General features: G+C 39.7%; 1 protein-coding gene across 1 annotated transcript; it reads right to left on the bottom strand.

Moving 5' to 3' along the window:
- Positions 1-554: 554 nt before the first annotated feature.
- Positions 555-16,834, bottom strand: UACA (uveal autoantigen with coiled-coil domains and ankyrin repeats; the record flags this gene model as incomplete). The annotated part of the gene is made up of 17 exons (XM_010075221.1): positions 555-1,027; positions 1,727-1,792; positions 2,734-2,886; positions 3,950-6,640; positions 7,858-7,910; positions 8,821-8,857; positions 9,060-9,158; positions 9,669-9,701; positions 10,358-10,465; positions 11,633-11,719; positions 12,118-12,155; positions 12,598-12,779; positions 13,736-13,842; positions 13,949-14,019; positions 14,528-14,585; positions 15,496-15,560; positions 16,746-16,834. Coding segments are annotated over 17 exons (4,009 nt in total), but the record flags the coding sequence as incomplete, so codon positions are not given.
- Positions 16,835-16,959: the final 125 nt, after the last annotated feature.

Raw genomic sequence — 16,959 nt, 5'->3', positions numbered from 1 at the left:
CATCTTTCCCCATAAATAAGATTATACTACACAAGCTACAGCTAGAGGAGAATACCTTAAACTTCCATGAGATAGTGTTTGAAAATCCAATACCTGAATTATCTAGTGTATGGCTTAATGAGCTGCTCAGTCTACACCCATAGTAGGCTTAACAAAGAATTAAATTATGCAGAAGTAGGACTACTGCACTTAGATGAAGGTGCTGCCCTACAAACCATGACACTGCAGCCCTCCAGTGTTAGCCTACAGTAATCAATGTTACACAGCATTCATGAAAAACCTCGGGGAAAGGGAGGCAACCAAAAGTTAGTGTTTTGAAGTAAAACCTGATTTTTAAGTCTTGCAAAAAAGCAAAGGCACTACATCTTAAGCTTATATTTAAATAAAGTCTGTAACTTGGCCAGCCAAGTCACAACATCTACCTAAATACCTTTCATCTACCTTTGCAGCTGATTTACTACACATTGTAATATGTCTTCATCAGCACACATAACAAAACAGCCACTTTCTCTTAATCATTAAAGGAGATATACAGCTACAATAGTTAGCCAAGCTCATTTGAACATAGTTTATTTTTAACCATACCATGAGAGTTCATGTTTTAGGATAAACTGGAGTTTCTGGGTATAGGCCTTGTTTTAGGTGGTCAATCAGACATTAAAATAATTTAACTACTATGTCATCATTTTGACAGTCAGCTTGTATACAAACTTTAAAAGACATTCTACATCTATTATTAGTCTATTAACAGAAATGTCAGATCTGAAACTTAGTAGCCCTATTTTATTGTTTTAGAAGGAGAAAATCTTTCAGCTTGGAAAGTTGTTTCATATTTAGAGGTTTTAATTGCAGCTATATTATCATAATTATTTAACTCTCATGAAGGTTATCACTACCATAATCACAGCACTCCTACAAGATGTAGCAGCCTTCAAGAGCAATGGCACTAAGCACATCAGCAAACAAGTCCCTGTCTCATTCGAATGATCTGTAGTAAAGCAGCTTGGACATCTTCATCCATGTGACCCTAGAGCAAGCAAACACTTGGTTAAAAGAAAAATCAAAAATCCCATAAGTGTCAACCAGCTATCGCTAACATCAGGAGATTCTTCAAAATTACCCAAAAGTCTTAACTCATTGCTGTATTTTCACCACTCTGAGAAAATCTGAAATACTTTAGGAATCCTGGGGTTTTTTGCTCATGAGAACAAGAAGGGTGTGCTTCTCTGAGACAGCAGTTTCCTCTATGAAAATATGATGTGGGAAAAAAAATACTCCACAGCCTGTTACTGTAGTAATGATCCCGCTTTTGTATGCTTAGTATCTGAACTCACACGACGTGTATTAGTTGATCAGCTCTTTGTTCAGCGAGAGCCACTGGATAAGTCTGCATCAAGTCTGTAACTTTATTAAGTTTCTCTCCAGCATTACCTGGGATGATGCAGCATTACTAACATCACCCTCCAGAGCAGGTTAGTGTCACATGCAGTCACATGGAGCCAGATGGCAATAAGAGGATGGCACTGTAAGACTGCAGCTGTGGTGTGTGTTTGCTCTTCTGTTGGGTCAGTCCATTCCCAGTTAAAACCCTCAACATGAAAACAGGTACTTAAGGCTAGTTTCAATTTTTTTTTGAGGTCTTCCAGTGTGACAGTTAGAAATGTGTCTCTAGAATGTCTACATTGACATGACAGAGCAAAACAATCTGAACTTGGGACTATCATACCTGTACAGCACTAAGAAGATGTGTCCGATAGACTGAAACTACCTCTTGATGCTGCCTTTTAGCATCCTATAAAAAGAGGACAGGAAGAAGAGGTGAAGTCATCAAATTTTTAACATCTACTCTTGTGTATTTCCAGCTTTGTGAGCTTGGGTTTGGGCACTTATAGACTAGCCAAAGCAGAATTTCAAGGTTAAAGTTAGCTATATTCCCCTCCATTAATCAAGAAAAAAGTCACTGCTTGACTTTTTTTATTGCTTACTTGGAGCAAAGCAATTTTGATGAAAGGCTATCAGAGACAGGCTGATCTAGTGTGTCAGCCCAGGTGCTGAGATGAAAAACTTGTTTCATCAACTGCATTGGCTATTTGTTTAAAACTACCAATTTAAGAACCCTCTGCCTTTTAAGAGACAACCTTATAAGTACTATTAAGCCTGTATCCTACCTTCTGGACAGATTTACAAATAACTAACTTCGGTCACATACACCGCTTTAATTACGAGCTTTATGGAAGTCACCGGGGCCACAAACATGTTTGTGCACGAAACCACAACACTAACCATGAAGTGTTCCCCTTCACTGTTAGTACTGGGCACAGGCCCAGGTTGCCCAGGGAAGCTGTGGATGCCCCATCCCTGGAGGGGTTCAAGGCCAGGCTGGATGAGGCTTTGGGCAACCTGGGCTGGTGGGAGGTGTCCCTGCCCATGGCAGGGGGTGGCACTGGGTGGGCTTTAAGGTCCCTTCCAACCCAAACCCTCCTGGGATTCTATGAACTTGCATGCAGAAATGGTTTTGGCATGAACTACAGCAGCACATCTCATAGGCATGAGTTCTCTCTAAATTGTGTCCTTTTCATCTGGAAAAGTTCACAAAAATGAAAAAAAATAATGAACACCCTACTTTTGAAGTCTAAGCCTACAGTCAACCCCAGTGCTCCAGCGACCTTCTTTAGACAAGAAACTGTAAGCAACGCTACAGCATTTCAGACAACACCTTACACAACTACTTACAGCCAGCTGTTGTTGCAGTGTTTTCACTTGGTTCTGGAGCATTTCAACCTGCTGGTTCTGCCTCTTCGAGGGAATCCCAGTGGTGTATGTAAGTTGAGACAAGCCATTAAGAGCTTGTTTTAACCGCTCTACGTCATTAAGCAGCTCTGTTATCTTTAAAAAAAGCACACAAAAACCTCATTTAAGGATTTCTCAGTTAGCAAAAACTAACCTTTTTTGACATTTTTTAAAGTCTGACAACTATCAGCAAGCACTGAGGGGTCTTTGTCCCAGTTTGCCGTCACACTGGTTGAGAGACTTGGCAAAGATAGAGGACTTCATTTCCCTGACGTGCTATCACTGGTTCCCATCCTGCTTCCCAGCACTGAAATGGGTCAGGTATGGAGGTGCAGACCCTGGAGGTCAGCCAGCGACATAATGGACTTATGCTCTAAAGATACTCTGGGTCTAATTTCTAAAAAGGATAATGAACAGTCAGAAGATAAGCCAGAGATGCTGAACAAATACAGCTCTAAGCTACTTGCAAATATAACCTATCCAAGGAGGAACACAAACAGCATACATTTAACATAAATATATGTTTAATATATTAAAATATTTAACATAAATATAAAGCAAAACTCTCAGAACAACATAGGGTGCCTAATGTCTGTGTCAAATATCTCCTAGAATCAGAGTTACTACTGCTTCTTACTCCTAGATTTTACGGTAAGAAAAGTGTTTTCGCACTAACAATCTGTCAAAGTGAATCAAACATATTTAAGATCAATAAGCCCCATTTAGACATTTCAAAAACTATTTGGTCACAAAATCATCTTCCTTACATCAGGCTAACAAAGTCTCTCACACAAAGTGCTGAGGTAGTTTATCAACCTGGAAATCAAGCTAGGCATATTTTTTTGTATTTAAAAAGTAAACTGAAAACATTCAGGTCACCAAATTGATGGAAGAACGAGCTTATACCCCAGAGGTCTGAAACTCACCTTGAAGGTTTGAGTTTAAATACAACAAATGACACCTGAAACACATGAGGAATTACTAAAACTTAGTGTAAGGATACCAAAACCAGGACCCCATCTTAGCAGATTGGGTGCAGCCCTGGGTACCTAATGCTCAGTACACAAAGTCAAGCGTGAATGCCTAAGTAGCTGTATTTGCAGTCTGGTTCCTTACTGCTGAACTGAAAATATCAAGAGCATGAAGTGACACAACCTACCTTGTTATCCTTGGCTTCCACCTGCTTTGCAGATTCTTGTATTCTCTTCTGCAAGTCAATAATCGTTGTCAATGATTTATCACATCTTTCTTTCTGGTCTTTGATTTCTTGCTCAATACTGCAACTCCGTAACTGAAGCAACTCCTTTTCATCCTTCAAAGAAAGCTCGCTCTTCTTAGCTTGCAAAGCCTCCTCGCATGCTTCCTCGTACTTTTTATTCATGCTGGACAAATTCTCCGCGATGCTATTAATCTGGGCCTCCAGAGTACTCTTCATGGATTTGTATTCTGAGATGTCGATCACTTCTTTGCTCTGCAGGTCTCTTAGAGCTTGTTGAGTATGCTGAATCTCAGACTGCAACTTCAAGATTTCCTCATTTTTAACTCTGTTTTCTTCTTCCTTTTCTTTCAAGCTGTTTTTGGTTGCTACAATTTCTTGTTCTAGCATCTCCTTCATTTGTGTATATTCTACCAAAGGTATTGAAGATTTTTTCAGATCTGACAATTCTTGCTGTAGTTCTCCTACTTTTAGTGTTTCTTTGTCGTAACATTCCTTCTTACTTTGGAGGGCTTCCTTCAGATCCTCTAGAGTGTGACCGAGAGCCTTCTTCAAGGCTTCAATCTGCTCTACTGAAAGGTGCTGAGCCTGCATCGTTACAGGCTGCTTGGCACTCTCTTCCAGCGCATCATTCTCTTCTTTCTTGCCTGTGTATTTCTGCAGCAATTCCCTCAATTGCTTATTCAACTCCTCCATTTTACTTGCAAACATTTTCTCCATTTCACGGGATTTCTCAGCAAGGATATAGTTCTGCTGCAGGTCATTTTGGATGGACAAAACGCCATTTTTGAGCTTTTCATTCTCCTCTTTGCACTTCTTGTTTTCCTCCTCACTTTCTCTGCACTTCTGCACCTGTTCCTGCAGCTGTGCTCTTAACTCCTTCACTGTGGCTTCAAAGCTTTGTTCTCTGTCTTCAAAGGAGGCAACCGGGGCGTATTTCAACTTAATGCATTCTTGAATTGTGTCAAGTTCCTTCTTTTGGGCTTCAATTTCTGCATGTAACTGCAAAATTTCTTCCTGACCTCTCTTATATTCAGCCATAAGTACAACGTTGTTCTCCTGAAGTTCTTGCATGCTTTTATTTAAACTAGCCACTGTAGTTTCATGATCTTTTAAACTTATACACTCCGTTTGTAATTGATTCTGTAAGAGTTTCACCTTATTTTTCAAAGTTCCATTTTCTTCATTTACCCTCACGAATTCTCTCTTTAGCTCTTCAGTTTTTTCCTTCAGATCTGACAGCTCCCTATTAGTCTTTTCTAGCGTGTTGTTCAAGACTGTTTTAATCTCTTCATGAGTCGTAGCCAACACATACTGATCCTTGAGAGTCTCTCTTACGGCTGTGTTTTCAGAGACTAGGTTGCACACTTTTGCTTGCTCATCATCGTATTTTTTCTGAAGCTCAGCAAGCTGCTTTTCAAGTTCAATGCCATTAGATTTTAAAGCTTCCACTTCTTTTTTGTGCTGCTCTGGAGACAGGTAGACAGCTTGGAAGTGGCAGATATTCTCACTTAAATTGTTCTTCTCTGCCAGTAACTTTTCAGCTTCTGCTTTGCTTTCATTGTACTTTTTTGTTATTTCAAAAAGCTTTTTGGTCAGGTCACCAACAGTCACATCATTTGTTTTCTTCAATTCTTCATGAATTTTTAAAGGCACATTCTGGCTTTTAATTTCAGTTTTTAGCATTTGGATTTGCTCCTTAAGCATCTTGTTATCAATTTGCAACCTTTCAAGTTCCTTCTGCAGAGTCTGATTCTTCTGTGACAATTCAGAAATTGTCTTCCCAAGTTCCTCACTTTTTTGCTCAAATCCACTCCTCATTTGTTCGTGGTCTTCTGGCTTTACATGCTGAGCAAGTTTAGCTTTCTGACTCTCAGATTCCCTCTTTAAAAGCAAAATCTCTGCCTGCAGCTTTTTGTGCTCTCCTTCCATCTCTGCTAACTTCCTTGCTTTCTCATTCACTTCGTTTGATAACAAACTCTTCATGTTTTCAAATTTCTCTGAAGTTACAGAGTGGGATAGCTTTGCTGCTGTTTCTTTGAGCTGCCCTTCTAATTCCATGACATTTCTTCCCCTTTTATCTCGCTCCATCTCCAACTTAACAAGTTCCTTCTGCAACCTTTTGTTTTCCTCCACTAGCCTTCCTTCATCTCTCTTAAATTCCGCCACCAGCAATTCATTCTGCTTAATCTGGTTCCTTAGTTTTCCCACTTCAGCAGAGGCTCCTTCATACTTTGTTTTCATTTCTTTCAACTGATCCTTCAGCTCCTCTGTTAGCTTACTGTTTCCCAAAGCAGCTTCGTTCGTCAGGTGCTCTTTCAGAGCGAGAAAGTGGGTCTGCATTTGCTTAACTTTGCCTTCAGAGTCAAACATTCTTTTCTGTACATCTTTTAAAGCATCTTCCAGTTGTTTTATCTGTCCATCAGACTCTGCCTTGGTTCTTTCACACTCTGATGCCAAAGCTTTACATTCAGACACCTTGAGAGACAGTTCTCTCTGCAGTTTGCTAATTTCTTCTTTTGCTGCACCATAGCAGGTCCTCATGTTGTCAAGTTCTTTCTTTAAAATTTCCTTCTCTGAACTGGATGATTGGTTAGGCAGGGACAGCTCCAGGGGCCTCAGCATGGACCTAGACTGAAGATAAATTGGCACAAAGCGGACACGTTTACAAGTTTGACAAGTGATACATATATATATATATATATGAACAGCCATCTACATACCTGTCTTAAACATATGTTGATGTGAGTACACAATTTGTCCAAGAGATTTTTTTTTCTTAGAAACACACTAATCTATTCTTGCCCATATTATAGAACATGAGTATTTCAGCTTTTAACAGTAAAAGTGTTGAATATAGCTCTACACTACTGTTTCCCAATCACCAGACTCTACTGACATCAAAGTGCAGGTATAGTATATTCATTTAACTTCCCTCGTTACTCACATTTAATCACCCATTTGCTAGAAGACATTTAATTTATTAAGAGATTTCCCCTGTCCCTCAAACATGTGAAAATAATTTTAAAAGGAATCAGAACAGAGTATGCCATGGCTAACAGAACCCTCACTCTGAAAAGGCTGAAAAGAGTAATTTACCATCCAGTAAAGGATATCCAAAAAATGCTTCACCCTCCTGCCATGAGATCTTCACTACGAAGCTTCACTTCACTACCAGCCACGTGGCTATTACAAGGCACAGGCTTGCTCCAATTATCTCATTCCTGTTCCGAGGACCACAAAGCAGTACACAACTGCCAGGCATCACTAGCTTAAAGCCACTTATTTCCTGCAGTGGACATGGTTCGGTTTTTTCAGTTAGTTCGCTTCCAGAAGAATTACAGCTCAACTACTTAAGTTTAAGAAGCATTTTGCACTTAGGACCAAGCCCTATCATATATGGCTCACTGTAAGGGTCTAACAGACCTTGTTTATAACTGAATTGTTGCTTTGGAAAGTAGCAGCCATCAGCAAACAAAATTGGCAGGAAATCATTGTATAGCCGGCAGGAAAATAAAGTCTTCTGAATTTTAGCTGAATTTAAAGTAGAAAAAAATTATGGAGGTGAAAAACCAATTGCACTTTACACTGTGACCGTTGATTCAGTAGTCTGTGATTCAGTTTTAAGAATGTTCAGTACAGACCATTCAGTATGGAACAATTTTGCAGCATTTAAAGTTATGTCACACGTGTAACTCTAGAGGGCATCAGCAGTTAAAAATAAACATAGCAAAGCAAGTATTACTGAAACTGCTGTATTCAGAAGCAATGTTTAATATATATACATTTATATTCAGCTTTCCCAAGCATAACTATCTCACAATTCTCTCAAGCGGCAAAATATTTATTACCTGTGATTCCACAGCAAACACTTGGCCTTGTTTAAGTAATAAATCTTCTTTTCCTAGATTTGCAAAGCAAACAGTATTCAGTCTCTGTTTAAAAAAACAGTAACAAAGTGACAAGAACAATGATTTTCCTCCCTAGTTTTATTGTGTTCAGTGGGACTGCACTAGGCTGCAGGCTGGTGTTGAAGCACTTGGTATTAAAGCAACTCCACCTTAAATAAGTCACATAGGAAGTCTGGACAGACTCCTACTATGGAAAAACAATACCCCTGCTATGCCAGGCTAGGTTTTGTTCTGCAAAACAGTCCTGAAAGCCACCTGGAGCTAGTTGCATGTCTGCACATGAACACACCAGGGAAATCATCCCCGTGCACTCCAGACAAATGATCCTTCCTGACAGGCAGGCAAACAGCCCTCGTGACAGCTCAGGACAACTTGAGTGACATCTGAAGTTACACAAGTGCAAGGCAGGCCTGCAACCACGTTGGATACAAAAGACTTCAGTTGCTGGAAATGGAATAATTTCCAAGAGAAGCGCAAGCTGAGGTCTTGAGTTTAAAGTCACTTTCAAACCTGCCGACACTCGAGCTTTCATGATGACCAGTTTTCTTGTCATGCGCCAGGCATGAGCGCTGTTTCAGATACGAAGAACGGAAAGAGGAAGACTCCGTTGGGAGCACAGATCTTGCTCAGCTTGTTTTTCATGTTACAAGAAGATGAGCAGAGTTTCAATGCACATTTCACAAGACCAGTCAGTTGTGAGGCTGATGGGTATTGCCCCAGCACTTAGGTACACACACGGTTGGGGACAGCTCACTGTGTCCTGAGGTTTCAGGTGGGGACACACATTATGTTTGGCTATAGTTAACACCAGCAAAAGGAAGAGATGACAAAAAACACAGCCCTCATCTATGTATTCTAACACTGCATCATGTGTGGCACATTTTAAGAATTAAATAGACTTACTATTACCAAAGTTACTTCCAGATCCCACAAAGTCAGCCTAAAAGGAAACAGCAAGAAACACAAAAATAAAGCTGGAAATTCATTTCAAATTTTTACTAGATGTTAAACTAGGGATTAAAGGGCAGGGAAAGCTTTGACAATGAGATAACCATTTCAGACTTTCAACAATTTTAAATTGCTTAAGTATATACTACTGTAAATATCAAATGCTACATTACATTTCCAACCAAGTAACATACTTCATAATATTTGAGCTTAGCTTTCAGAGCTTCAATAGTTCTTAAGCTTTCTTCCTGCTGTTTTTCCTTGGTAGTTAGAATTTTCTTCAACTCATCCTTCTGCAAGAGAAAGAGTGCCAAATAGCCAAAGCCACAAGAACGGTCAGATTCATAAGATCCCACACAACTTTTAAAATAGGGAGAACTTCAACCAAGATCTACTCTAAAAGAATCCCTGAATTTTTGATTTTAAAAAATTCCCTAAATTCTAAAGTTCTTCCACAACACTGCTCCTCTACAAAGGGAGTCTTGAAGAATGAGTCAAGGGAATATGCACCAATACAATTTGCTATTGTTTCATTTATTCACATTTGTCTTGCATTACTGAAAGTTACTAAAGAGATACTTGTATTGAGCGTGCTTTAAGGGTGCCATAGGGATTACATCTGCTCTTTGTAGTAACAGAAATGCTGCATAGCTGTATGAATGGAGTACGTATCAGTGATATTTTTCATTTAGCATTTATAGACAGCTTTTCTTTTCTCTATGGTGTTAAATACCACTACTTAAATACAACAGTCGCTTCCCCTATTTCACAGTTCTATTACACTTTAAGGTGATATATCATACCTCATTTTCAAGATCATCTGCAAACATTTGCTCCTGCAAAAATAACAAAAAAATCCCCCCACAAATCATTTTTCCAATAATGTTTAAGGGGCTTATTCACAGTTGATCAGTTGAGAAGTCTACCCCAGTTTCTAACGCTACATGCTTCTGACTGTCCCCCTTCCACCTACCATCTAACCTCTGGCAAGAGAAACAAAGATAAACAGAAGTTAAGGATGTTTGACAGAGTGATGTCTCTTGTCATGCATACTAGGAAACCGGAATATCTTTTCAATTATCTGGATCATACGCAACTGAGGCAGAGGAGCACAGTTTTTCAGCAGAAGTTTGCTGATTCTATGATCTACACTGAATTGTGCAGATGAAGTTTACTCTCCAAACTACAACACACCAGAACATCTCATAGTTCATGTTACATGGCAAAGTATAGCCATAAATGTTGTTGCTCCAATTCATGAGTACCAGTGAATGACTTTTAACGTGACTCCTCACACTTTGAATATGACAAGACCAAAGGCTTTCGCAGCAGAAGAAAGTGACAGTGACACATACAGAAATAACTCTCAGGAAAGCAGTGAAGACCGCATCCTAATTACACATGCTTTCCCTTCCTCTCCTACCAGCCTTCCTTGTCAGTGTCAGGCAGTTATTACAGCTTTCAAGTCAGGTTATTCCAATACAAGGCTTACCTCATTCAGCTGTAGCTGCAGCCCACTGATTCTATCCAGCAGCATCCTTTGCTCCTCTTGCACTTCTCTCATTCGATCTTTCAAATCTTGATTTTCTAACTCCAATTCCTTAAAAAGTAAAAAATAAAATAAAAAAATCCAAAATAGACCACACCATACACATACTGGGAAAACTAAAGAATCTGGACGAACAGTTTTAACGGTCACTAAGACACCAAGCCTTGCCCAACAAGCCCCCTAATGACTCTGTGGCCTTACTCCAGCTCTGTTTCATTCTGAGGGTTGACATATGTGCAAGCTCCAGAGCCTTGAAAGCTTTTTAGCTCCAGACAGCTCTTTTTCATGTAAGTGTACATACAGGTTTTGGAAGTATGAGCAGAGTAAGATTACAGTCAATGCTGACAGCACTCAAGAGGCTGCTTATCTGTCTGTTAACAAGTAAAAATAACTAACGCTAAAACAGTTCCTGAAACCCAACCACTGCAGCCAGAGGTGTAACGAAAAAGCCTCACCAGCATGAAATATAGCAACCTTTAAGTGTGCTAACTGTTCCAGCAGCCACAGAATCACCCTGGTAATGTGTGATAAATCCAACACATAAAAATGACAAGTCTTTGCACCGTCAGCCAGCCCAGGGCTCACATGCAAACAATAAAGGTTAACTCCTGCCTGATAATCACTGCTTTAACTGTGGTAACTACTGTAGCTCAAACCAGAGAAGCTACATTTGGAGATCTTTATCCTTTTACTACAAAGCATTTCAGAATGCAGGCCCCAGCTCCTCGGTGGTTTGGTTCCCCATGGCTTAAAATGTTGTTTACCTTTTTGAAACGTGTAATGACATAATAACAAGATGAGAAAATTAATACTAGTAAGTGGAGCAATTATGACAAAGGTTATTTTTAGTAAGACACTTAAACACACATCCCTCTTGAGAAGTTAAAAAAATAAAACCTCCTGGTTTGTGACCCTGGGATTTTCCTGCAGGAGAAGGCAGCAGACAGAAGGGTAAGAGATGGATAGGCAGGGTTAGTACATGAAGAGACTTGCAACTGTTTATCACACAAACGAGTTTTTTTCCCTGAAAAAGTTCATAGCTAATCTGCATAATTGCCACACTGCACAGTCATGCAATTAAGTTTTAAGTAAACAGCAACAGATATGACCTTTCTTAATGGAATTGCTAATGCTGATTGTACAAGCACATCTTGTCTTTAGCATGTCTGGTTCACTACGCATGTGGGAATACGCAAGTCAGAAATCCTTCTCGCTTACCTGAGCATTATGTTCCTTCTGATACAGCTTGACATTCACCTCCTCCTGCACATGCAGCCGATTCCACTTTTGTGACATACCAGTAACCTGTTATTGCAACAGCAAAGTATTTCTATTCCCTATTACCTTCCAAAGACATCCGCTTCTGGGGACAGCGGGCTGTTCTCAGCTTCCATTTCAGCTTCCACCGAGGGGCAGCACTACCAACATGCACATTTGCACAGACTGCTTCTCAGCAAGAGGTCACTCATGACCTCATCCAGACAGTAAATGGGATGCTGGTCCAAACTCTAATCCTGAACATGCACATCACATATTTTTCAAATAGAAACAGACACACCATCTGATTACAGAGGGAATCTTCTCAGCTACAGATGAAGTTGAGAATTCAAGAAATACTGAACTGGTTTTGCATCATAGCACAATGTTAATCACCCTCTCAACGCCACCAGTGCCTTAGGAGACACTTAGTACAAGCAGCTTACCTTGTGCTCAGGCTGCCCTTTCTTCATGGTATCTCTTGCTAAAAGAGCACCACAAAAAGAGGGAGTTAAAAAATGCATTTCATTCAGACTCACACACCACATTCAGCTAATTCCATCAAGTTTTGATCTTGGGAGGACATTTCAAGAAATAGATTCACCACCCCCCAGTTAATCAAATATGGAACCATTCACAAGTACAAAGGTTTTTATAAATAAGGTCAACTAACTCCTATAACTCCAGGTTCAGCAATGGTAATACCTCAAGGCATCAAAGCCTGCATTAACCTTAAAAGCTTTACTAAAACCAAACAAAACCCAAAAGCCTTCTTTTCCCTCCCAAACAGGCAGTTTATAACTTTTTTATTCAAAGGACTACAGCTGCCCTCCAAAAAACAGTTCCTGAAAACACAGCAGGGCAAAGATACCCAAATCAAGAGAAAGAACAGCAGTGAACCGTTACAGTCGTCATGTTCTTCGTACCTTTGCTGGAATCCTCAACGGCAGCTTTTATTAAAGCCAAAATGTCAATATTGTCACCAATTCTGGCATAGTAAGCACAGTCATGACCAAGGCCATCAGTCAAACTAACATCCGCACCATTTTTGAGCAAAACTTCTACTGCATCCTTGCAGCCGTATTCACAGCCTAACATTAAGGCAGTCCTGAGGGTGGGGAGAAAGAGTGCGTTCAGAGTCTGTGGGATGTCCTGCTTGAACAGAGCAATCACTTACAGAAATAATCCTTCCTGCACTCATGTCTAATCATGGAAACTTGAGTTAAGGAATCTTTCCTCTATCAAGAGAGGAAACTAAGCTTTAAAAAGTCATTTAGCCAGTGTTTAAATATTTGTTGAGAAGCAAACAAAAACACTATAACAGCAGTACTTCCGTGAAACCCAGCAGAAGCCTTTCAGAAAGCCACCCAGTGTTTTGAAAACTCGTATGTTAGATACATACTCTAGTATGTATTTAACTCTCTAGTTAGATACAAACATCCATAGACAAGACAAACACAAGACAAAGTTTAGACAAAGTTCAGGCAAGTGCTTGGGAGCCCTGGCAATGCCTTCCAAACACTTCCCAGCTTCAGAACGTGCAATACAAGCACTCATGCTTTGTCCCACAGCAGCCTCATGTCCCTTGGCCACCAGGCAGTCATCCTCCAAGAAATAACTGGCAGAAGCAGCAGTTACAAATGGAAAACCCCTTCCTGACCCCCTCCCATGAATATAGGATCAAACACCTCAAGGCCTTTAGGTTCCTTAGCAGCAAAGTCGGGACTCAAGTACTTCTTGACAGAGTATCACTCTTGTCATCACCCATTTTGCATATGGATCCCAAAGGGTATAAGATACAGCTTTGGACAGAAAAACCCTTAAAGCAACCAAGTGGTTTCTCTGCTGGCAGTAACACGCCTGTATGTATTTTAGATGCAAGAACAAGCAATACAAAAGGCCACGCTTACCCACGTTATTGAATTGGCACATCTACTCCTGAACTAAATGCCATGTTCTCTTCCACTGAATTTAGCATATTTATTCTGCAGCCTGAAAGCCAAGGGACAGCTTTCTGCCTTTGAAATGTCAGCAGGCTTTCTGACAGCACTCTGCATGCATTACCTGTTTTGTTTGTCCCTGGCATTAACATCCGCTCCTCTGTCTATCAGAAGCTGGCAGACTGTGGGACGACACATCTGAGTGGCCAGCACCAGCGGTGTCCTCCCGTCCTGAGGAGAGGAAGGGGGAAAGAAATAAGGAAAGGGAGAGAAAGCAGAGAAAGCACAAGGACTCCAACAGGTTTTGTACAGGAGAGAACCATAAGCAGCAACTTACGCCATCTTTTGAGTTCACTGAGGCCCCGTGATCACACAGGAGTTGTATGCTAGAGGAACAGTCTGACATAGCTTGCAAGAGAAAAAGAAAGAGCAAGTTATGCTGCTGGAAACAGCCTTCGTGAAACCCCAGACATCTCCTCAGGTGCATCTGTTTCACACAAATTCATACAACTAAGAGCATGACAAGGGTCTATGACTTGGTTCTCACAAAACCATCTCAAAAGCATGTGAAAGAAATCAAACACTGCTGCTCAAGACACCACATAACATGAGGATTCAGACAATCCGGGGTAAGGTATCTTAGCCCACTCACATCCTTGCTCTAAAACGCTGCTCGTGATACTTGTTTAGGACTTTTCTAGACAATTCATGGGCATCAGAAGAGACTTCAGACCTACAGCCTCCGCTAAGTCTGTTAATGGGTTTGCTACTGAGAACAAATGTCATGACAACACAAAACATCTTCTACTAGAGTGACCAAAATTAAAAGAGAAAAATTCAGACCATCTGAGAAATAATCCATTAAATTAAATCTAGATTCCATACTACAGCTACCAAAAAAGTAAAAACCTTTTACCCGCATCATGAAGGGCAGTTCTCCCCTGAAGATCCACATTCTCCGTTGGACAATTGTACTGTCAAAATAAGTAACCCCCATTATCAATTAAGATTTAGACTACACTTATAAAACAGGAATTTGAGGTTTGATTTAAAGAACAGAAAGTGATTTAAGCAAAAAAATGTACATTTGCAGTTTACAAGTATACCGACATACGTGAAAGAAAGAGCCATGGGCACATGCACTTTAAACACATTGATCAAAGCTGCAGAAGGAAATTAAGACTGTGTAAGGAAAACACACAACTGATCACAGCATTTTCACAAACACTTCCAAACGTTTGGCCAGATTCTGCGCCACTTGTCATTACTCCTTCACTACCACTATCACCACTGGTTCTGGCAGTGCACACAAGGTACCATTTGTATCTGTATGCAGACATGCATCAAGTCAACAGAAGGTAAAAATAAACACTAAAAGTTCAAAAATATTCAAATGAGCATAAACTGAACAGGAATAAGTGAAGAAAAAATAAATATCACACAAACCAACCTAAGACAACCCCCACAAAAAATACTGTTTCATTAGTGAGAGATTATTGGGCATAGCTGTCCATCTTTGGAAGAACACTCTACTCCTGAGCAGACTTTTCAGTGCTACTGTTCCTAAAAGCAAACATACTGAAAAAAGGAGCACTGGCCTTTAGAAGACATTGAACTCCATTTTCTTTAGGAGGCAGAAACTACAAATTGATTTGATTGTCTAAGTGAAGAGATGAAAAGATGTTTATCTAATACTTTCAGCCACACCCTGTTATTTAATATTACAAGGTCTTTTCCCCATGATTTTTTAAAAATAATGTAATTATTAAAAAACCACAAAAAAGAAAAGTGGCATATCTCAATTCTGAGTCAGTATATTTAAGAATGCTTTTTTCCTCTCAAGAATAAAAACCATAACAAACAGTGAGTTGTATTTTTCAGTACCTGCAACAGCTTCTGCAAACATAAAGCATGACCGTATTTTGCAGCTAGGTGCAATGCATTTCTACCTAAAAAGAGAGATCAACATCAATTTAGGATCTATTTTGAATACGCATTTAGAAATACTACACAAATTCAACACGCCCATGCTGTTTCTCAAAGTCTATTACTAATCATGTAATGCTAATTCGTAAGAAATTAATTTGTACTTCACTAAAGCATTAGCATAGTTTATTTCATCACAACAAAAAACATCTTCTGCCTCCTCCATAATTCCACATGCTCCAATTACTGCTCATCATGTGTTAGATGTATGAAACATCAGATAACATGTGTGTCAGACTGCTACACTGATTTCACAACAAGAGACAGTTTATTATCAACACCCACATCATTTTAAATACAATGGTCTTTTCTTTCCCTTAATTCTGCCAGTACTATAACTAAGTCATCTCTCACTTATCCTTCACTATTTGCTAAACATTTCCTTGTTTTAGAAAAACTGCAACCAAGGATTCAAGTTCATGAATAGCAAAACTAATCTTAAAATACTGCAAATGACTCCACATAAGCACTGGAAAAAAAAACCAAACAGTCATATGAAAGGAGGTTAGATTCTTTCGGTAATGAAGTTGAAAACAAGGCAATATTCGTTAAGCACGTTAAATTACGAAGTAAACAATCTGAGGCAAGATTAGCACCCATTTTAATTACCTCTTTCACAAGACTTTCCCATCAACTCTGACCTCATGCAAACCAAGACGGCAGCAGAGGGGCACTCTGAAGCTTTAAGGGCTCAGTATGGGTGCGCAAACTCCTACCATGTAATAAACTCTAATCCTCACTGCATACAGTACTTCACAAGTCTCAGTGGAATACATGTAGTATTTAAAAGAACACAAATTCATTTAAAACAGTTCTTCCACTGTTACTCTCAACCAGCAATACTGATCTCACCAGTGAGACTATATAAACGGTTAGAGCAGCACAAAGCCAAAGTTCTCAAGTTCTGCTGCATGTCGGAGGCGTTCATGAACTTATGTTATGGGATGTGACCAGTTTCCTTTAAGTTCAGCAACAAGTCACACCACTTTTGTTTTTTGTTTTTTTTTTTTTTTTTTTTTTTGGCCAACCACAGGGAAATCCATGGAAAGGAAGAACATCTATCCCACAGGTTAGCTTAATCCCCCTCCAAAATAAAAACCAAGCTGAGAACTTTTGCAAGTTGCCCTTGGACATTAGAGGAAGCCTACCAGCAGCATCAGTGGCTGTGATATCAGCTCCATGAATAAGGATGGTGTTCAAGCAATCCAGGTTTCCCTTTGACGCCACAACATGGAATCTGAAAACAGAAAATACCTTGCTTAAGCACAACTGTTTTATAGACAAAAACGGTAATATCAATCAGGAAAGTCAAAGCAAACAGCTGCATATTGGAAGCATCACAGAATCACAGAATGTTAGAGA

Source organism: Pterocles gutturalis, unplaced genomic scaffold (assembly GCF_000699245.1).
Source record: "Pterocles gutturalis isolate BGI_N339 unplaced genomic scaffold, ASM69924v1 scaffold36366, whole genome shotgun sequence".
NCBI lineage: Eukaryota > Metazoa > Chordata > Aves > Pterocliformes > Pteroclidae > Pterocles > Pterocles gutturalis.
This window is presented reverse-complemented; position numbering and strand designations above follow the sequence as displayed.